Below are 23,889 nucleotides of genomic sequence, written 5' to 3'. Positions count from 1 at the left end.
TTTTAAATTGGTTACTCACTAGACTCCAAGTTGGATTTCAGAATAATTAATCTAAATGAAATGATAAGATTGCAATAAACAGCCTAACCAATTTGACTACTACTATTACTACTACTAATAATAATACTACTACGCATACTTAAATCGAACTGTAATTTATCTTCACTTTTCAGTCTTTGCGGTATATATTTACAACAACAGTAGTGTTACAGCTGGACTGATCGAGTTGAAATTATAAATTATAATTATAATTGCTCAGTTTTCACCATTATATTGTATCAATATTTTATATCAAGAAGTTCCATGCAAATCTGGGCATTATTATTATTATTATTATTATTATTATTATTATTATTATTATTCAACCCTACCTAGGACAGTATTATCCATGAGTTTCATAATGACGCAAAATTAGGGCCATTGCCATAGCGATTAACCATTTAAAACAAAATATTCTATCTAAAACAATAGATTGCCCATCTTGTTTGAGGGAGCAGATTCAAGATCCAAGGTACAAAATGTACAATGTTATCTTTTGAATCGGGAAAAGTCCTCAAAATGTCGCCAATAACAATATGAAATCCATGAACAGCTGATAGTTCACAATTCAAATTTAAACTGATACCACCACTGTGAGTACTACAGCTACATCACACAACTACACATGGAGTCCACCCTAAACAAAAATGTACAAATTTGGATAGTTTTACTTTAAACAAAAAACAAAGTAATTGAAAAGAAAAATTTTACTAATACCAATGTTATAATTTCCTACTACTACACTATCATTTGTAGAGAAAAAGTCAAATATTTCTAAAACAGTGGTTGTTGAAATCTTGTTACGGAAACAAAGGGCAGTATTAAGAGCATTACATTTTAGCTTATGATTTTGTAAAAACATGACTTCTTTAGCCATATCCTTTCCTCACCCTTATATGGGCATGTTGGACCTGAGCCTTATATGGGCATGTTGGACCAAAGCCTTATATGGGCATGTTGGACCCGAGCCTTGTATGGGCATGTTGGACCAAAGATGAGTGCATGCTTATGAATGAGTGATCAGAGGACTGTGTCTGCTACTACTTCATGAGGAAGTCTGTGCTGCCTTCCGCGAAGGTTTGTGTTTTGTACAGAATACCAGACGTTATTTATTTTTGTACAGATTCTCTATACTCACGTGGCTTTTAAATATAATTCTATTGGTTATTTGTTCAGAAGGAAGTAGAGTTATTGTTATTATAGAAAGTATTTATACAGTGTTAAATACATGGTTCTAGAGTCATGAATAAAACATGTTGTTTGCAAATTATTTCTCAATGTCTTCATTTATACTACTACTAGTCAAAGCTCCAGGTTCTTTAAGAGATTCACAGAGAAAAGATGTGCATGTACTACCACAGTTTATGTAGAACAAGGGAGAGGGATTTTTCAGACATTACAGGAAATTATACCAAGAACTCTTGTGTCCTATTTGCAACAGTCAACCGATTGACAAACCCTCCAGCTCCGTTGCTGTTAGAATTCATTTCCACATCTGAGTGCAATGAGTTTGCAGTATTGTTTAATAACAAGGTTCAGGGCATGAAAAATCCCATCAATTCCACAACACAAATAACACCCCTGCAGCCACCTAGACACTTAGAGCTGACTCACTTTGCACCTGTAACTGACAAAACTGTCCCAACGATCATTAACAGTCTGAGTTCATCTACATGCTGCCTCCATGTGTTACCCACTAGATTTCTAAAGTCTGAGCTCAACAGTTTGCTGTCATCACTCACTTGCATAGTTAACATGTCACTTCAATCTGGAACATTCCCAAGAGCTTTGAAAACTGCAGTTATCAAGCCTCTCCTAAAGAAGAGCAGTTCTGATGCCACATTGTTGAACAATTACTGACCCATCCCAAATCTGCATTTTCAGGCAAAGTTCTTGAAAAAGCTGTTTGCAGCTTATTAACTTTCTCCAAATAAACAACTCTTTTGATGTTTTCCAGTCAGGTTTTATACCCCACCACTGCACTGAGACTGCTCTTATCAAGGTGACAAATGACAACCGTGTGAACACTGATGCAGGCAAAGTCTCAGTCTTGATCCTGTTAGATCTGAGTGCTGCTTTTGACACTGTGGATCGTGAGATCCTCTTACAGAGACTAGAGGACTGGGAGGGCATCTATGGTACTGCATTAAACTGGTTAGGGAGTATATTGTTGAAATTGGTAACTGTCTCAGATAAAATGTCCCCGACCTGTGGGATGCCCCAGGGGTCAATCCTGGGACTCCTGTCGCTCAGTCCCTACATGCTGCCGTTAGGCCAGTTAATGCCCAGCAATAATGTGTCCTACCATAACTATGCAGATTACACTCAGATCTATGTCTCACTGGCAGCAGGTGAATATGGACCAGTGGATTTACTCTGCCACTGCATCCAACAAATCAGTGTGTTTCCAGCTAAACTCAGACAAGACATAAGTCATAGACTTTGGTCCACAGAATCAAAGAGAAAGTGTCAGCAGTCACCTCTCTCTAAAATATCTGTGTAAGATCTCAGTTGTCCAGGTCTGGTCCATCGCAAAAGAAAAATAAAATCTGTCAACTGGACAAATCGTTTGTCTAGTCGACAGATCCAAGCCACAGAGCTATAGAAGTGGCTTGGATGAGCAGCAAAACATCTTCACTCCTACCACAATTTGTCCAGTCAACAGATTTTCTTTTTCTTTTACGACTCTCTCTGGCCTCTCCAAACGAGTGTTAAAACAGCCGCAGTACATCCAGAACACTGCTGGTCAACACTGCTGCTGAGGAACTGGCTCCTGTCTTCACGGACATCTTTAACACCTCCCTGGAGTCATGTCACGTCCCAGACTGCTTCAAGCTGACCACCATCGTGCCCATCCCCAAGAAGCCCAGGATCACTGGATTTAATGACTACAGACCTGTGGCGCTGACGTCCGTAGCCATGAAGTCATTTGAGCGCCTGGTCCTGCACCACCTCAAGTCCTTCACCTCCCCCCTCCTGGACCCTCTGCAGTTTGCCTACAGAGCCAATCATTCTGTAAACGACGCCATTAACCTGGCCCTTCACTTCATCCTCCAGCATCTGGACTCCCCAGGAACCTACACCAGAATCCTGTTCGTGGACTTCAGCTCTGCGTTCAACACCATCCTCCCTGCTCTGTTCCAGGACAAGCTCGCTCAGCTCAACATGCCTGACTCCACCTGCAGGTGGATCACTGACTTCCTGACGGACAGGAGGTAGTGTGTGCGGCTGAAGAAGAATGTCTCGGACACTCGCACTATCAGCACAGGAATCCACAGGGCTGTGTACTTTCTCCCCTGCTCTTCTCCCTGTACACCACCTGCTGCACCTCCAGCCACGACTCCGTCAAACTGGTTAAGTTTGCGGATGACACCACCCTCATTTGACTCATCTCAGACGGCAATGAGTCTGCCTACAGGAGGGAGGTGGACCGGCTGGTGTCCTGGTGCAGCAGCAACAACCTGGAGCTTAATACCCAGAAGACAGTGGAGATGATGGTGGACTTCAGGAAAGTCACAGCCCCCCTGCCTCCCCTCACCCTGACGAACTCCCCCATCACCACTGTGGACTCTTTCCGCTTCCTGGGCACCTGCATCACCCAGGATCTCAAATGGGAGCCAACCATAAGCTTAAGCTTAATTAAGAAAGCCCAGCACAGGGTGTTCTACCTGCGGCAGCTGAGGAAAGACAAGCTGCCGGTCCACATGGTGCAGTTTTACACTTCCATCATTGAGTCCATCCTCACCTCCTCCATCACTGTGTGGTTCGCTGGGGCCACTGCCAGGGACAGACAGAGACTGCAGCGCATTGTGCCTCTGCTGAGAAGGTGATTGGCTGCAGCCTTCCATCTATACAGGACCTGTATGTCTCCAGGACTCGAGGGCGAGCAGGCCGTATAGCAGCTGACACCTCTCACCCTGGACGTGGACTATTTGAGCCACTTCCCTCTGGCAGGAGGCTACGGTCCATTGGGACCAGAACCTCTCATCATAAGAACAGTTTCTTCCCCTCTGCCGTTTGTCTCATGAACACTTTATAATATCTGCACAAAACTGGACACTTTATAACACCGGTCACTTTAATAAGCCACTTTGCACTGTTGATCGGATGCTGTTGTATATATTTTCTACCTCTAAGTATTTTATTTTATTTTTTAAGCATATCTTTTTAACTTTCTGCATGCCCTTATTTGTATTTGCATTTGTATTTATTCAGTGTGTTTTATGTTGCACTTTATCACCGAAGTAAGTTCCTAGTTTGTGAACTGTGTTCACAGACGATGGCAATAAAAGTTTTCTGATTCTGATTCAGAAGATGTGAGACAGGTTTCTACTTTGACAATGTTTAAATCCAGGCTCAAATGGTTCTGTTTATCTGTGCCTATGACTGAAATGTTTTCATCCTGTCTCTTCTCTTTTAATGTTACATTTATGATGATAATTTCTGTTTTTATTTGTTGTTTTTTTATTCTGTAAAGCATTTTGAATTACTTTGTGATCCAACTGTGCTATACAAATAAACTTGCTTTGCCTTACCTACTACTACTATTACAGCTACTACTACAACCACTATTACTAAAATGTACTGAACTATTCTAATACTGCAATTACAAATATATTGCAGATCACTCCAACTACTACTGCTGCTATTCCTACTATTACAAAACATATTGCCAACTCTTATACAAATATTGTGAATACAAGGCTGTGATGTCATGACTTGTATCTTGCATTAATTCTGCTTTACTACTTCACCGCATTTTTTCCCTGATTTTTTATTAGTGACAAGATCCATTCTCCCACTTTATTAATCCAACCACACCATGTTTGTAAATTAAAGTCATAAAATGAAACTTCTTGCAAAAAAACAAAACAAAAACATAGACTAAATATAAAGAACGTTCTTTTCATTATGAATGTTTATATTGCACTGAAAAACAGAAAAACATGCATCCTCACAGTGAGTGGCTTGCAGCTCCACAAACCTGGCTCTTACTTGGCCTAGAGGAGGGTCTGTATGACAGTATGGTATAAAACATACCTATATCCATGTAGAATCTTCCAAGGTATGGTTTTAACTTGCTGTTTCCATGGAATCATGTAGGTGAGGTGCCCAGAAAGTTACATACTAGCTTTAACTATTGGTTTTTCTTACCCAACCAGACCTGCATTTTTTCTTTTGTTCACTAGAGGGCCATAGAACCTTGACCACTTCTTTATCATCATGTTCATACTGAAGTAGTGAAAGTACCAGAAGTGGTAGAAGACATTTAAAAGTAGTTGCACTGTGGTAGTAAAGAGAGTTTAAAAAACGTAAAATATTGTAGAAGGCACAAAAAAGTAGTCACCCTATAGTATAACAGTATAACAGTAGTTATGACAGTACAACAGTAACAGCAGTAGCAGTAGCATTAAAAAAGCAGTAGTAGTAGTAGTAGTAGTAGTAGTAAAAAGCTACCATACATGACCATTCACCCAGGTAGTGGCTCCCTCTTTTCTGCATCGCTCGAGGAAAAACTAAAACACAACTCTGCTCACACCAGTCCATCTTCCCACAATCAGGGAAAAATTTATCTCCATAAAATGCTTCTTTATAAAAGAAAAATATATATAAGTTAGCTGCATGTAGTTAGCAGATGTAGACTAGACTAGTTGTAAACATTTGAAGAGGTAGTAGTAACTGTAGTATTAGTATAGTAGTGGTAGAAAAAATTTAAGCAGGATTATAAATAGTAATTCAGGAAGAGGCCTACTGTATACAGAGAGAAAATGGGATTTCCTGATCCTGTCTCACACTCCAAAACTTGCGTGTGCGCTCCCTTAAGATGAAATGAATAACATCATTTTAAACGGGTAAAGAATCATCAGTTTTATTTTGAAAGGCCCCAGGCATGTCTTACTTTGATAGCCCTGATTCTCCTTTGCACTGCGTAAAAGTCAAAGGAGTAATATGAGGCGAGACTGTGGGAGGACGCACGAGGACCGACCGGGGGAGGGGAGCGCGAGCGAGACAAAACCTGTGTGCGCGTGGAGGTGTGGGACCACAGCTCGCGCCCGACACAGAGGACCACACGTGGGACCATACATGGACTTTTAAAACTGGACTACAAATAAAAGCAACCCGGTGCGTAACGGTGCCAATTTGGACATTCGTATGCCCAATGCGTAAAGGCGCAACTTTGTATACTATTATAATGCGTTTGGGTGACACAATGAGGTGACCGAAAGGAGAGCCAATATTTGTTTTGTGTCAGCGGGGGAGTGGTGAATCAGCAGCCCGCAGGAGGTTAAGAGAGCGCGGGGGAAAAGGGTCATGGGAAGCCGCTGGAGCTACGGAGCGATGGACCGATGGGGACTGCTCCGGAACTCACTCCTCCTCTGCGTTTTAACACGTAAGTACATCATTTTACTCAGCTTAAACTTAAAGACGTGGCCTTTCTCTCTATATATGTGGAATATGACGTTAAATAAATTCTGAATAACTGGAAGAAATATTGAAACATCATATGTCATCAAATATATAGTTTAATAGTAATGCATAGTTTGCCCTTGCATTCAAGAGATAACAAGTCAATACATTATTTGTGTCAGTTCCAAGCATAGATAAACTACAATGGTTGGGTCTTAGGGAAGGGCATCTGGCTTAACAATATTATCGATATAGACTAACAGTGATAGTATATAGTATGTTCTTAATTCATTCTATTCAGTATGATAACTAATCAATGAATAATTTGTGTCAGTTCCAAGCATGGTTAAACTAAAGTGGTTAAGTCAAAAGGAAGGGTATCTGGCAAAAAAAAAAAAAAAAGAAGCTAAATAGTTTGATATGAGGATCAGAGAAATCCAAAAGTAGAAAGACACAAGCCTGTAATTTAGCATGTTTCTTGGCAGCGCTTGTCAAAGCAGCTGGAGTCGAATGCACTGGCTCTGAGCTGCTGACAATGTGATGGAAGTGTCCAAGAGGAAAATGTGCAGTATGACAAGAAATGACTCATGTAAGGGTAAACTACTACTCAAGTAAGAGGAACTGTCGAGACATAACGTCTGATTTATAATTTCAAGTGAATGTAAAGGACAAAACATGAAATAAGTCACAAAGAGTGGTATTTTCAAAGAGACACAAAACTGAGCCAAACTAAATCACATCTGAAGGAGCCAGAAACACAAATGTTCAAATCATTTCATATTGTTACATAAAGCTCCACTCACAGAGGGAGAGAAACGCCACTTTTACTCAAGCAAGAGTACTGTTACACTGTACTATATATTACTTGCGTTAGAGTACTATTACACTATACTACATTTTGCTCAAGTAGGAGTCAAAATATACTGCTTGAAAAGTACTCTTAAAAATTGCAATTTCTTCAAAAAGTTGCTCAAGTAAATTATCTAAGTAGGACCCATCTCTGCAAAAATACCCTACACCCGGCATGTGTTGTAGTAATTACACAATACTGAGTTCATTTAAATGCACATTGCCAGAGCCAGGAGTGATGACAACACTGGTGTGTTAAATATGGTTTTGTAAACATTTTGCCTTGTAATTACCAGTGAGTGGGCGTGTCCAAAAATGTACATATTTAAAGGCACTGCACCTGATGTAAAAATTCACAAATGCTGAGCCAAGGGTTCAGGGACTGGCTCCAGCCATGTCATTAATCCTATGGCTTAAAGTCCATTCAACTAACAACAATTTTGCATTTATGTTTGAGTAATGCCACCACTTTTTTGAAGCTATTCTGACAAAAAAGAGTTTGCTGACAGAGAAGATACAATTTAGTGTCAGTTATTGTTCCATATGGATAGGTCCAATGATCAGAGATATGAACCATAAACCAGGTCCACACATGTGCAGTCTGACAGTTACACAGAGAAGCTCTGAAGCTTGAGAGCTCGGACCTGTGACCTCTGACCTGGATCAGCTCAGGTTAAATTATTTGGAACAATTGATCTTTTTGATTAAATTAGCCCTATTGTTCTTGTGTCTCTATAGTTATAATCTATGACACTGTGGATCATTATGTTATAATTTACACATTTTAAATCACAATATTCATCTAAAACCACTTCATAAAAGAAACAGGTCCACCGACTTCCATGTTAGAAAACTGCAGTGTCCAATGGGAGCTGATGTTGCTGTAAACGTCATCACAACAAAACGCCACATGCTGTCGGTGCCACCTATGGCTAGCTGCACATAACACTAGAGCAGCACTTTTTTTCATCTGTACCAAAATTACTACGCAGTGCTACTGAATCCTACGAGTATCACTGATTAAGAAAATAAAACTGGAGAAGGAAGTGCATACGTCACAGTGGGCGTGTACGTCACAGTGGGCATGTACTGGTGGAGGTGGCTTGGCTTCTTGAAATGAAGTGCCCAAAGATTCCTCAAACCACACTGAATACAACTTCAGAGGGTCAATGAGAAGAAACTACTAGAGTATGGTTAAACACTGAAAACTGAAAACACATGTGAATACTAGCGATGTGCCAAACGGGATGTGAGAGCTGTTCTCTAAGTTCAAAATGATGAAAACTTGCCCTCTAATTTATCCTTTTTGCTGAATGAAACCATCGCATGGAGCCATCCCTCCTTAAAATGTGTAGTGTCTTTGTGATGGGGGCAGGGCAGTACCATTCTCATTTGGGGGTATTTTTGTTTTAAAGTGAGGGTAGTTGTTGAAGGAGGGGGGTATAAAGACATGGTACTTTTGTCAGCATGGGCGCGTGGGGAGACAGGAGCCAGGACTAAACCAGGACTAGACCAGGACCACCCACTGAGAGTAAAGAGGGGGGATATTTACATAGTTTTTCATGCAGGCGTGGTGTGCTAAACATGTTAAAGCTAACAGCATGAGATACTTTCAAGCTAACGTTTAAGGCAAATTAGCATGTGTTGTTTTAATTAACAGCACTTAACCTACCTGATTTGTGCATGTGAAAGAAAGTACTTAAGACTTTTGTTACTTCGAAGTAGTATTACTCCAGTATTTGTAAGAGTAACTGGACATAACATCTGATTTGTAATTTAAAATGAATGTGAAGGACAAAATATGAAGTAAGTCACGAAATGTTGTATTTTCAAAAAGACACAAAACTGATCCAAACAAAATCACATCTGAAGGAGCCAGAAACACAAATGTTCAAATAATTTCATATTGTTATATAAAGCTCCAGTCACTTTAGACTCACTCACAGAGGAAGAGGAACACAACTTTTACCCGAGTAAAAGTACTGTTACACTGTAGTATATATTACTCAAGTAAGACTGCAATTACACTGTACTATATATTACTCGAGTAAAAGTACTATTACCAGGTCTAAACCTCAAAACTATGTTTAAACAAGGCCCGAATAAGGGACCAGGACTAAAGCAGGTCTATATCTGTGTTTTTGGTTGATACAAAGCCTCTGCAGACTTCGTAGACACAGCTGTTGCTCTGCTCATGTTTGGACCTGCCTTTCTCATTCATCACTAACTTTAATAATGCTCTTATTTCCGCAGTGTCAGAGCGACAGTGAACACACCACTCAAGACACTGTGTAACTGCTCAACACTAAAGACAATATGGACATTATAAAACAGACAGAGACTTATTAAGAACTTCTCAAATTCTCAATGGTACCATCTGGAGTAACTTTTTATTTTATTTTATTTTATTTTTTTTTAGATTTTTAAATTATTATTTTGTATATCAGAATTTACAGAATACACAATTTTAGACCTTTATTTTATTTTATTTTACATTTTTACAACTTTTATTTTAATAATAATAATAATAATAATAATAATAATAATAATAATAATAATAATAATAATAATAATAATAATATAATTATTATTATTATTATTATTATTATTATTATTATTATTATTATTATTATTTATTTATTTATTTATTTTATTTTTTTACTCAAGCTATTTTGACCTCATATTGCCCCTTAAAGATGCATTAATTAAATTTCAAGGTACCAGTCAAAAATGCAAGGGTTTGTAAGGGCTCGCCTCTCCAGAGTTCTCACCAGTAACCTGGCTTGGTAATAGTCTCAAATAACCCATACAAAAATATCCGTTTTACAACCCAAGCTTGTTTCATTCTTAAGCCGGCTGCACACTACAGGATTACTTGCCCGGTTTAGGACTTGCTTTGCTTCTCCTCTTCAAGGAGGCATGACCCAACTTTGGATCCTCATGTGTGATTTTTAGGTCGCAGTTCTCCTTGTGCATGGTGTCAAAATAATGCAAATAATGACACGCAATCCACAAACCAGCACCTTGAATCCAGTCCACAAACCAGCGCCCTGACTCCCGTCCACAAACCAGCATCCTGACTCCAGTCCACAAACCACCACCCTGACTCCAGTCCACAAACCAGTGCCCTGACTCCAGTCCACAAACCAGCGCCCTGACTCCAGTCCACAAACCAGCATCCTGACTCCAGTCCACAAACCAGCACCCGGACTCTAGTAAACAAACCAGCATCCTGACTCCAGTCCACAAACCAGCATCCTGACTCCAGTCCACAAACCAGCGCCCTGACTCCAGTCCACAAACCAGCGCCCTGACTCCAGTCCACAAACCAGCGCCCTGACTCTAGTAAACAAACCAGCATCCTGACTCCAGTCCACAAACCAGCATCCTGACTCCAGTCCACAAACCAGCATCCTGACTCCAGTCCACAAACCAGCACCCGGACTCTAGTAAACAAACCAGCATCCTGACTCCAGTCCACAAACCAGCATCCTGACTCCAGTCCACAAACTAGCACCCAGACTCTAGTAAACAAACCAGCATCCTGACTCCAGTCCACAAACCAGCGCCCTGACTCCAGTCCACAAACCAGCATCCTGACTCCAGTCCACAAACCAGCGCCCTGACTCTAGTAAACAAACCAGCATCCTGACTCCAGTCCACAAACCAGCATCCTGACTCCAGTCCACAAACCAGCATCCAGCAACCAGCAGTTTGAAGTGTTCTTTAAAAGTAAAAAAGTGAGAGTAGATCCTCAGGTGTGTCTGTTTACATCCACACAGTGAGGATCATGCTGAAGCTGCTGCAGATTAGCGATAGTGACTCTACTTCCCATGTCGTTTATCTCCAGCCTTCTGTGCATTAGACGCATTTATCTGAACTACTGCACCACGTTTCACAGATAATAATAACACAGTTTTGACTTGTATGTAAAATACGAGTGCAATGCTCTGAGAACACTTTATAGTCTCAGGCCATGTTTCAATTCAGTGGTTGCACACTTCATAGTACTGTTCAAAGGACCCGGCCAACTCTGGCCCCATGAAGCCTCCGTCCACTGCAAAGGCCGTGTTGAAATAGGACAGGCCTATGCAATGGAGTGTACGTCAATTGCTGTCTGTGCGCTTACGTTACGTTGCTTACATTAGGTGATAGCCACGTCACGAGCTATACGGCTGCTGACTCATGACCTAAGCCTGTAAAATGGACACTGAAATAATTACAGTTTTATTTTTAATTCTTCATTATTTCATTGAAGAGGAGTCAAGGTGTCGTTGCAGGTGCTGATTTCTGTTTAGATTGAATGAAGTAAGGAATTCATCTTTCCCTTTGAATATCAATAGGCAAATAAAATGTTCTAGGTGATTTTTTTCCCAATTGTAGCCAGTATTACATAACTTTAAGAAAATATACCTTGTTTCTTCCATAGAAGAAGTCACGCAAGGTGCATGATGGGATATAGCAGTGCGCGAAGTCTACTCGGATGCGCGCTTTGTTCACGGCCGATTCCCATGGAATCGCTGGAAAGGCACGGCACATTTGTTGGCCGCATTCGTGGGGTGCATGAAATGGGACAGGCCTTGTTGTGCCAGAAGTGACATAAGTTTCCTTCAAATGTAGCCGACAAACTGTGCAATCGTCAAATTGAGACACGGACTCAAAGTGAGTCATTTTGGTGTAGACAGGAAACAGCTGACTGAGGTGCGCTGTAGTTTTGTTAGCTCATAACTTTAAGCTTGTGGTGTGCAGTCTCTTCGCTGCATATCCTTCTTTGCACTCAAGAGATCCTACATTTTAAAATCTCATCCGACTCTCCTTGTGTCTGTTCTACACTTTTTGTTGCATGTTTAAAACTGGTGTAAGGCTGACAAAGCCTTTATTGTGTGGCGGGCTCTTTTATGACTTTTTTCTGTATTTTAAGTAAGGTCCAGATTGTTGTAATGTCTCATGTCTACTTCACATGACCTCCTTGTGCACATGTGCAGACGTTATTTTCTTTCATAGTGATGTGTAAAATAACACAGTGGTCGATACACAGGCTCCTAAAGACATTGTGTTTAGATCAGATTTCACTCTACATCTGTATCATGAACATTAGAACAGGCCTGAGCTACAGCTCAGATACAATATCAAATGTGCGCTGTCACACAGTACTGAAAAAAGTACAAATACTGCAGATACATGTACTACTTTATTATTGCAACTTTGGTTTCTATTAGTCCAAGTACTAACAATACCCAGCTTTAATGTAATAGTACTGCTATTACTACTACTACAGCTACTACTTTTACTAGCTACAAAGAACTACAGCAACTGAACTCATATGTAAACTGAACTATAGTGTCTTGCATAAGGACACAACAGTATACTGCTACTACCACCTGACAAAATAGTATTACTATTTACTATTACAGGACACTACAACTACTACATCTTATAACTACTACTACAACTTCAACAAGCATTGTAGTGCTCCTGTCCAGTTGTTTTTGTGGTGTGTTTTTGTGGTAAAGTCAAAGCTCATTAAATATTTAGGAGTTTATTCTGAGGTTCATCTGATCGAGTGCTCAGACCAGAGAAAACTAAAAATAAAACTTCATTTATTCTAATGTCACCATAGGCAAACTAAATAAAAACATACAAATATGAGTACTTGAGACCTGGGTCAGACTCAGTACAGTCCTGGTTCTGTCCTGGTTCTGTCCTGGTTCAGTCCCCCTGGTCAAGGTCCTGGTGTTTAGTCCTAAAATTGGTTTAGAACTGATTCCCTTTGGTTTGCTGTCAGTTTAGTCTTGGTTTAGTCCTAGACTTGTTTTAGACCTGCAATTTACATCACTTCCTTCTAATGTTTAGAGTAAAGTAATACTGTGACAACCAGCTGAAATAATAGTAGCAGTGGTAGTAGTGAAGTTAGTAGTAGTAGTAGTAGTAGTAGTAGTAACAGTAGTAATAGTAGTAGCAGCTGGAGCAGCGATAGTAGCATTTGTAGTATTAAAATTCCTTGTACTTGCTCCAGGCTGTGGTGATGCTCAGTGTGAGGGCTGTCAGGAGTACTGCTGCACCGGACGACCTCCATTCTGCTGCTCCTACTACGCCTACGCAGGAGACGTACTCTCGTAAGTACTACTAAAATACTACTGCGCCTACGCTGGAGATGTACTCTCATAAGCACTAATAACATACCTTTGTCCTGGTTTTTATATATATGCACCCCCCCCCCCCCCCCCCCACACACACACACACACACACACCCCACAACCCCCCACACCCCCACACACACACACACACATGTATATGTATATGTATGTATGTATATATAGTAAATTCTTACAAATACTTAGGCATATGGCTTGACAATACACTTTTGACATTCATATTAACACATTACTTTCCAAAGTCAAATCAAGCATCAAAAACTCTCCTCCATAAACTTGATGTCATTTACCACTCAGCAGTCCGTTTTGTCACAAGTGCCCCTTTCACTACGCATCACTGTCTTCTGTACTCACTGGTTGAGTAGTATTCTGACTCCGATAGCTTCATTCATCAACTCAATAAAATCTATAGTATGTGACCAATGTACTTGTTTTTAACTCTGTTTTTAACTCTCTGTAAATAGTGGAAAATAGGAACTGTCTTAATGTTGTTGTCTTGTCTTGTCTTTGCCTGTATGGATGTTATTCTGTTGTATGTTGAAATTTCTGCCTCTAAAGGTTAAATAAATAAATTATATATATATATATATATATATATATATATATATATATATATATATATATATATATATATATATATATATATATATATATATATATATATATATATATATATATATATATATATATGTATATATATATATGTATATATATATATATATATATATATATATATATATATATATATATATATATATATATATATATATATATATATAAAAATGTGCATTTACAATATATGGATTTTGATATATATTTCCATTGTGGCCCATCTGTGCAGTAAAACTAAACAAGTGATAAAGTGATAAACAGCTGAAGTCTCTAAAGTTCAACCTCTGACCTTTGGGGCTGGTGTAATTTATCAACGTCACTCACTTTCTCCTTAGATCTCTCCTTTTGCTCATAGTAGCAGTAGTAGTAAATCTTAGTACTAGCAAAACTTGAATTACACAAATTGAGAGGATATTGTTTTGTCTGCAATGTTCCCCATTAAACTAAATTTATTTCCATGGAGATAAGTGACACCCAGCCATGTTTTTAAAAACACCTTTAAGAAAGTCATGGTTGAGTTTTGGTGAAGTCCAGGTTTAGTCCTAGTTTAGTCCCTGGTTTGGTCCCGGTTTAATCCTGGTTTAATCCCAGTTTAGTATCTGGTTCAGTACCTGGTGTCGTTGTAGTTTAGTCCCCTGGTTTAATCCTGGTTTAGTCCTAGTTTAGGCCCTGGTTTAGGTCCTGGTTCAGTCCCTGGTTTAGGTCCTGGTTTAGTCCTGAGTATAGGTCCTGGTTTATTCCCTGGTTTGGTCCAGATTTAGTCCTGGTTTACACTCACTCACTTTTTTCCTGTATGTTCCAGTGGCACAGCAATAAGTGGGATTGTCTTTGGCGTGGTCTTCCTCATGGGGGCGGTAGCAGCTCTGTCCCTGTGTTTGTGCGTGTGCATGAAGGACGGACGAGGAAGTAGAGTTGGGGTCTTTAACTCCAGCTACATCAGCACGGTGTCGCAAGGGTACCCAGGTGGGACAAACTTTAATATATGGATATAATTTACCTGTACATGTTTCACATCTGCTGCCTGTGTCCAACAATGGGATGTCACATCATAAACTTCACCTAAGTGTGTCCAACCAGAAAGAGACATCATAAACTTCACCTAAGTGTGTCCAACCAGAAAGTGACTTTATAAATTTCATCTAAATTGAAGAAAAGAAAAAAACTAGACAAGATCAATCTTTTTACAAATTGCACTTTGCTACTTACAGTATGTTTAAAACCCTCTCCTCCACTCCTCTAACCCTCTCCTCTGCTTCTCTGACCCTCTCATCCTCTCCTCTGTTCCTCTGACCCTCTTCTCTGCTCCTCTGACCTTCTCCTCTGCTCCTCTCCTCTGTTCCTCTGACCCTCTCCTCTGTTCTTCTGACCCTCTCCTCTGTTCTTCTGACCCTCTCCTCTGTTCCTCTGACCTTCTCCTCTGCTCCTCTGACCCTCTCCTCTGCTCCTCTGACCCTCTCCTCTGCTCCTCTGACCTTCTCGTCTGCTCCTCTGACCCTCTCCTCTGACCTTCTCCTCTGCTCCTCTGACCCCTCTCCTCTGCTCCTCTGACCCTCTCCTCTGCTCCTCTTGCCTTCTTCTCTGACCCTCTCCTCTGCTCCTCTGACCCTCTCCTCTGCTCCTCTGACCTTCTCCTCTGTTCCTCTGACCCTCTCCTCTGCTCCTCTGACCCTCTCCTCTGCTCCTCTGACCTTCTCCTCTGATCCTCTGACCCTCTCCTCTGCTCCTCTGACCCTCTCCTCTGCTCCTCTGACCCTCTCCTCTGTTCCTCTGACCTTCTCCTCTGACCCTCTCCTCTGCTCCTCTGACCCTCGCCTCTGCTCCTCTGACCCTCTCCTCTGTTCCTCTGACCTTCTCATCTGCTCCTCTGACCCTCTCCTCTGCTCCTCTGACCCTCTCCTCTGCTCCTCTGACCCTCTCCTCTGTTCCTCTGACCCTCTCCTCTGCTCCTCTGACCCTCGCCTCTGTTCCTCTGACCCTCTCCTCTGCTCCTCTGACCCTCTCCTCTGCTCCTCTGACCTTCTCCTCTGCTCCTCTGACCCTCGCCTCTGCTCCTCTGACCCTCTCCTCTGTTCCTCTGACCTTCTCCTCTGCTCCTCTGACCCTCTCCTCTGCTTCTCTGACCCTCTCCTCTGTTCCTCTGACCCTCTCCTCTGTTCCTCTGACCCTCTCCTCTGCTCCTCTGACCCTCTCCTCTGCTCCTCTGACCCTCTCCTCTGTTCCTCTGACCCTCTCCTCTGCTCCTCTGACCTTCTCCTCTGCTCCTCTGACCTTCTCTGCTCCTTTCCTCCCTTATAAATTGTCACATAAAGTGATTATAAAAAATACATGACGTGAGGAACAAGTTTCCAAATGATTTATCTCTGTCCTTTTGGTGACAATGGGATTTACAGTTGACTTGTATATCTTTGTTTGGCTGTAACTTCTATTCTATAGTCGTAATAGTAATAGTAGTAGTAGTAGTAGTAGTAGTAGTAGTAGTAGTAGTAGTAGTAGTAGTAGTAGTAGAAGTAGTAGTAGTGTAGTGGAAGTAGTAGTATACAGTAAGCAGTGAGGAGGTTTTAGGTTAGACTCTTGATTTCTTGGTGATATAATGTCACAGCCATTCTGACCCTGTTACCTCCTGTTCTATGCTGATATCACATTATCACATTAGGCTAATTATTCAGGTCATTGCTTAAAACCTAATCTAATTTTATGACAATTATCATCATAGATTACATTTATACAAGAAACTACAGGAAATTGGGCTGTAAACACATAGATTTAATGATTTCATTTCCGTAGTTGGAACAGTTTTAATTAAATGTCTTATTAACACATAGATAAGGATAAATAATGAAAAGTTACCTCAAATTTGTTAGAAGTCCTATATTACACAAAAGTGAGTCTTGTGAGTTTTAAGCCGTGTTCTGGTGCTGTTTCCTCCCTTCAGTTTATTTTTCTTCATAAAGTTTTGTGCTATTAATCATTTTTAAAGACTTTTTGACTAAACTCCTCATGTTCTATTCACTTTAATGTTACTACTTAAAAAAAAAAAATCTTCTTTTAGGCTACATTTAATGCCTAATTTTTTTATGTAAAATATCTATTTTAGCTGAAGTTTAAGGACATGCGATTCCAGTGAGTGGGCATAAGAGAGCGCTGTTGCTTTGGGAATACAGCCATTAAAGTCACAGTGACCAAGACATGACTAGACAAGGACTAGACCAGGACTAGATCAGGACTAGAACAAGACTAGACCAGGACTAGAACAAGACTAGATAAAGACTAAACTAGGACTAGACTTGCACTAGACCAAGACTAGACCAGAACTGAACCAAGAATGGAACTACCAAATCAAGTGTTCATCAGGACTTAACCCTACCCTGTCCATCACACACAGACTGTAGCTGAAGTAACCCCACCCTGTCCATCACACACAGACTGTAGCTGAAGTAACCCCACCCTGTCCATCACACACAGACTATAGCTGAAGTAACCCCACCCTGTCCATCACACACAGATTATAGCTGAAGTAACCCCACCCTCTCCATCACACACAGACTATAGCTGAAGTAACCCCACCCTGTCCATCACACATAGTTGAAGTAACGGCACTCGTAGCTTGTCCTTTTTCAATCTTTAACATTTTTGTTTATTAAATCTGTGCAGAAAGAAATCAGATCACTCACATCAGCTGAACAGTTTATATGACATTTCAGTAATCTGATAACTCCAGAAATTAGATTATAATCAGATTTTTATTTCTATATTAGAGTTGTTAAGTGTGATGTCACTTCCGGGTCCATCAGCTGAAAATACGCTACAATGTCCTTTTTTTTTGTGAAAAAATGTCGTCGTCTAAAGCTAGCATGGTCATAAACATGGACCTATGGATATGACTGTGACAGAAAGTGCACGAGGGAGGCGGAGGTAAGAAGCTAGGCTAGGCTAAGATGGTGTTAGCGGTGATCGGCAGTTAGTGAGATACACACTGGTATTCTATATAATGATAGATTACTACTACTACTACAGTACATATTTGATACAGTTTGTGGTTAAACATACTCTTTTGAAAGGTAGCTGTCTCTTGTTTGATGAATAAGGAATAAAAACAAAGCTAGAAATCAGCTGTGAACTTTCTGGTTGGACCCAAAAGTGACATCATCACTCAACACCTCGATATTTCAACAAACCAGTTTCCCAATACTAAGATGTGTGTTGTATCCCCTCAGGTCCTCCTCCTCCGTACACCAGCGAGTATGAGATGTACTCTCCGAGTTTTAACCCACCTCCCTACACCCCGACTCAGCCACGCCCGGTCCACTACTCCCCACCTCCTCCATACCCCGGGTCTAAGAACGGCGACAACCAGGACCAAGTCTACAACATGGCTGATTAAGGACGCTCTACACCATGTTTAGTGTTTTCAGAACACGAAAAACAGAACTACAGTGGTCCCCCGTTTATTTGGTCACGTTCTAAAAATAACCCGCAATAGGCGAAATCCGCAAAGTAGTCAGCTTTATTTATTTTTTTTTACAATTATTATATGTTTTAAGGCTGTAAAACCCCTCACCACACGTTTTATACACTTTTCTCAGGCAGGCATTAACATTTTCTCACATTTCTCTCTTGTGTAGTTATATAATAGTGACTCATGTGTATTTCACAGTTCCTCTGACCGTGCGTCTTCATCCTGGTGCTGCTCCACTGTAGTGTCGATCGAACATTTATGTACATTTGTCAAGCTGAAGGCATTCTACAGGAGACACGGCACGGAGGAGATTGACTAACAAATGCGCGTTCATACACTGTAAAAAAAATTTAAATTGCACTTAAAAAATCTGCGAAACAGCAAGGCTGCGAAAGGTGAACTGCGATATGGCGTGGGACCACTGTACTTCATTTGAAACAGTTTGCAGTGGTTATTCCTCACTTGCCTTATGCATTCTGAGCATCTGAATCATTCACCATGATGAGTTTATAAGCACTTTTCACAACCTTCAAAGAACAGAGTTGTGCTATCACGGAAATGCTTACAACAACCAGTATGCCAAAAGAGCACAGGCATGAAAATGCTTTGTAATTAGATACGGTACTAATTACTGCGTTTTTTACCTCAACACCTGCTTATGTAATATATGTGTACTGGGGCCAGACTCTGCTCAAACACAGGGGAAATGCAACAGGCTCTTTACTGTGGAACCTTTCTGGTGGAGGGCCTGTCACCTGTTTGTCTCCATGGAGATGTTATTTAGTATGTTCGACAGTGTGACAGTATTCCACAGTATGGTATTAAACACATCTACCCCACCATCAAGACAAGCAAGTGACATCAGCAGGCCAAGTTACAGGTCAGATCTGTGGAGGTGACCCCTGCTCACAGTGAGAATGCATGTTTTTCAAGGTATTTTGAGCAATGAAACACTTGCAATTAAATAAATGTAAGATAGGCCATACTGTGGAACATTCCAAGGACTGCAACAACATCTCCATGAAGATCAGGTGGTGAATGCCCTACAGAAAAGTTACAGAGGGAATCTTTAGATATGCTTTTTTTTTTTTTTTTTTTTTACCATGTACTGAAAAAAAAAAAGTTACAATTCACAAAGAGTCCAAAAGTGCAAGACCGAAACCAGGTCTAGACCAAGACTTAATCCAGACTAAACCGGTTCACTAAACTTCACTAAAGTAAAAAGACTTTATCTGAGCAATGCAACGGGTTTTGGGCCATTGGAGCCACCGTCTGAATTCAAATATAGTTGAAAAGACTGTAATGTTTGATAATACTTGAAATCTTGTGAGCACAATGATGTAACGTGAACCAAAGTGAATTCTATCGTTTTATGATTTTGTGAAATGTGATTTGTTTACTTAAAATAAATGAGAAATTTCAGTGTGTATTTTGTATTTTATTTCCTCATAGTGCAGTTCCTTCATATCAGAATGTAACAGAGAAAAGAATTTGTATTTGTACAATTTGTACACACACATATGTACACAAATAAAAGCCAGAAAATTGATTCAGTTGTTTCCTTGAAAATTCAGCTAAATCTGTATCAAAATCACTACATTTGAAGCTTTATTAGGCCTCAAAATCTGTGCTTTTAAACATTTATTTTAATACTTTTTCTTAAGTAGATTTTTTCATGTGCTTCTTCCACCAGTGATTCCTTATCATTGAAATCTAAGTTTTACATTTTAGCAGAGCAGTCTGCTTCTTCCACACCTCCCGAACGTTTCATTCAGCTCACGCTGAATACAGCTTCAGTGTTAAACAGAAGCGCTGAACAAAAATTAGTCACCATGTTCACCATCTGTGCCATTAGAGAGGCTGCATATGTCCAAGGCACCAAACACCGCTATCATTAGAAGCACACAGAGGCTCGCTCCAGCGCCAACCCACATTTAAGAGACACATTATGCTACCTTCACTTTTTTTGCACAGGATAAACTCGGTCTAAACCAGGATGAAACAGGGTCCAAACCAGATCAAATTGAGTACTAAACCAGGTCTAAATCAGATCTAACCAAAATCTGAACCAGGACAAAACCAGGACTAAATTAGGACTAACACAGGTCTAAACCAGGACTATAGCTGGTCTAACCAAGTACTTAACCTGGTTTAACCTAAAAGAAGACAGAACTAAACCAGGATTTGCTAAACTAATCCAAGAATCCCATTCATTTCAGAGCATGCTTGTAGAGGTCTAAACTACAGGGTTAGCAGCTTTTACACAGAATAACACCCCATGGAGAGACAGGGACATTCAGCTTTATATTACTTAAATAACTGCTCCTCTGTGTTTTTTTTTTAAATCAACAGATCGTCACTGGACTCATTCAAATTGTCTTCACTATAAGCAGCTGTTAAAATAGAGTTGTCATAGCGATGCTGCTTTCTACCTTTTCAAATACCTTCTTGAATTCCTTTTTTATTCGTTCTTACACTGCCTTTGCCAGCAGGGGGCGGCAGACTCCTTAAGCAAGTGTTCTTTGTGAAACGCTTAAAATTTGAAAAAAAAAAAAAAAAAGTCAACTACCAATGCAAAGCTATCCAAAAACATTCCAAAAGTCTGGATACAGCAGAATGAGTCTCCTTTAAGGTGACGTGCCTTAGATTTAACGTGATTTTGACAAATCATTACAAACATACATTCATTTTTTTTTATAATAAGTAAACTACAGAATTTTCAAATGTATATCTCCAAAAGACTTTCTCCTCTTCACCTACAGAGTCTCGCCTTAATATCATTGTCAGTTCAGAGACATCACTGCAACTCACTGCTTCACTGGGACCAGAACTAATCAATGTAAATGATTTGAGATCCACGGCCATTATCCCAAAGATGGGCAGGGTCAAACTCCCCTCCCACCACAGGTCATCAAAGGTCACCAAAACCAAACACAACAGCTCCACTGTCACTAGTTACTATTTGAAATGTGCTGTGTAGATTTTGTGAAGATAAAAATCTAACACGTCTGACCTCGTCTTTAAACAGAGTAGAATTGTTCCTCTGTCGTCATCAGTCTGTGCACCAGAGAGATTACAACATTAACTTTTTTTTCTTTTAGTTTTAATTAACTGCCAATACAATATATCGATTTGCCTCAATGGACTTGCATTCTTATATGGACTGTTTAAATCTATTACAATATGAGAGTGCACACCTCACATAATTTAGGATATAAAAAGTGAGACTTATCAAACCAGTACAATTTGAATTTTGAGATATTTTCACTAACCGTTTTGTAATGTAGCTAATCCATTACATGAGCCTATCTTTGAAGCTAAAGGAAAAAAAGGACAATACACAAAGAAGTTAAAAATGTTTTATTGATTAAAATGTTGCTTGTAATTGAATTGTTTGGCAGTTCTACATGTTGTCTGCTTTAGGTGTTTTAACCAAATTAGTCCTTGGGGAGCTGGAGCGCCTTAAGAACTGTGTGCTAATAATATTTTAGCTTTTTGTTTATCTAATTCATGTTCACAGTTAAAAATGATAAACTGAATATAGACCTCTATTTTTAACACCCAATTTGATTGAATAAGTATTTACACTGTTGTGTTAGAGCTAACTTTTAACAATATTATTGGATGTGTGTAAACTTACCTGGGCTGCAGAGTGAGCTCAACCAATTAAGAGAGGGGCTCTGTAAAAAGAGTGTGTACAGGAGGTACTGACATGCTGATTTATCATCATCATCATCATCATCATCATCATCATCATCATCATTATTATTATTATTATTATTATTATTATTATTATTATTATTATTATTATTATTATTATTATACTATAATTATTAGTATTAAATTAAAGTTTCCTGTTATTGTACATATTTTTGGTGTTGAAAAATAAATGCACTTGGGTGTGCACTGGGTAAATTTTCTCAGCTCTGCTCTATTCCTCATTAAACCACTAAGGTTGCTATCCCTGTGATTACAAGTTTACATAACTATTTCATATCTTGGCCTAATACAACAATGATATAATGTTATAACTTACATTTAAACACATCAATGCATTATTAACACTATTCTGCCTACTTCACCATCTTGGTTCCCTCAAAGTAGCTCCAGGCAGTAGACATTGGCCAGCCCAGACCCAAGCTGTTATTTAGTTAGAGCCTTTGAACTATTAGGCTAGCATTGCTTGCTTTTCCATAGACCTCTTCAGTAGATTGCTCTATACAATAGCTTACAAGATTTTTCCACAATTATTTTTGTTTACATAGGATAAAACCACATATATGTCTAACTCATTCATACTGGCCCAATTAGCAACCACACAATAGCTTTAGCCTTTGCACCTGTTCCTTCCTCAAACATGGGGCTGCTATGCGATTTAAACCTACCAATTAAAGGATTAAACAAGCCAGGCCCATTTATACTAGAAACTAAAAAAATCTGAATTTCTATGCTTTATTCAGTTATAACTAATTAATTGCCAGCTACAGTGCTACAATTATTCTTATTTTCCTATCCAGGGCATGTTATATCCGTGCGTAAAAGTGAACCAAACCAAACTATTGCTTTAATGCCTTTTAAAGTGATTAAAAAGAAAACGTGAGAGACAGAAGGACCTGTGTGTGTGTGTGTGTGTGTGTGTGGGGGGGGGGGGGGGGGGGGGGGGTGTGCGCGCGCGCGTCTGTGCGTAATTCTCGCCCGTCTGTGGTCAGGTGACTGGCGCTGAGCAGCTGTGCAGACTCAGTGTAGCTCTCCATCAAACAACGGGAGGCACCGGCGCAGGACGCATTACCACACCGACCCGGAGAGCTCGAAACTGGGCAAAAAACGGAGATCTTTGGAGCCTACTGAACCAAAAAGACTACGATGAGGGACCGAGTGGCTATAGCACTTTTGGCCACGGTGGCTTTGGCTTTCGCTGCCGAGGTAAGAGCAAAGATTTGTGGTATTCTTCATCATAATGTTGTTTGGTTGTCAGATGTGTCGAATGGAAGAGCGTTAGCAGCACGGACCGGAAGCTGGTCCTTCAAAATATGCCGTAAACATGCATATTGCGGCAAAAATGAAAGCAAAAGTCAAGTATTCAAACATTTCCAATGATTACGCTTTATCTAAATCATGACCACGTTGTTGTCACGTTGATCTTTTATTACTTATCGCCAAGAAACATGGTTACTGTCGTGTCCAGGTGAAGTGAAAGGTGCCAGACGGAAGCTGGCATGTATCATACTGCGTTACAGCGTTTGGCTTGCTACGTACTTTGGGCAGGGAACAACTACAGGTTTTTGACATGTTATAAAACAACTGAATGCCTCTCTTTTAAACCAAATGTGAATTAACAAACGTAAAATGAATTGGTAACATACTGTTGTT

At 40.0% G+C, this 23,889-nt stretch overlaps 3 protein-coding genes across 4 annotated transcripts in view; all 3 read left to right on the top strand.

The window, feature by feature from the left end:
* LOC117384147 (A disintegrin and metalloproteinase with thrombospondin motifs 5) overlaps positions 1-23,889 on the top strand; it is a 106,410-nt gene that overhangs the window by 49,346 nt on the left and 33,175 nt on the right.
* cyyr1 (cysteine/tyrosine-rich 1) lies at positions 6,161-18,486 on the top strand. The gene is made up of 4 exons (XM_033978335.2): positions 6,161-6,430; positions 13,313-13,412; positions 14,866-15,026; positions 18,278-18,486. The coding sequence occupies exons 1-4, from the start codon at positions 6,352-6,354 to the stop codon at positions 18,442-18,444; spliced, it is 507 nt and encodes a 168-aa protein (XP_033834226.1). The 5' UTR covers positions 6,161-6,351; the 3' UTR covers positions 18,445-18,486.
* Positions 23,222-23,889, top strand: part of appa (amyloid beta (A4) precursor protein a) — a 67,463-nt gene continuing 66,795 nt past the window's right edge. Inside the window, exon 1 of one of the 2 annotated variants that reach the window (XM_033977750.2) lies at positions 23,222-23,442. In XM_033977750.2, the coding sequence (XP_033833641.1) occupies positions 23,383-23,442 (60 nt within the window). In that variant the 5' untranslated portion in view covers positions 23,222-23,382. The remainder of the gene's footprint in view (positions 23,443-23,889) is intronic. The other variant, XM_033977758.2, reaches the window with a different exon arrangement.

Source organism: Periophthalmus magnuspinnatus, chromosome 2 (genome assembly GCF_009829125.3).
Source record: "Periophthalmus magnuspinnatus isolate fPerMag1 chromosome 2, fPerMag1.2.pri, whole genome shotgun sequence".
Taxonomy (NCBI): Eukaryota; Metazoa; Chordata; class Actinopteri; order Gobiiformes; family Gobiidae; genus Periophthalmus; species Periophthalmus magnuspinnatus.
Note: the sequence above shows the minus strand (reverse complement) of the source record. Positions and strands in the feature narration are given on the sequence as shown.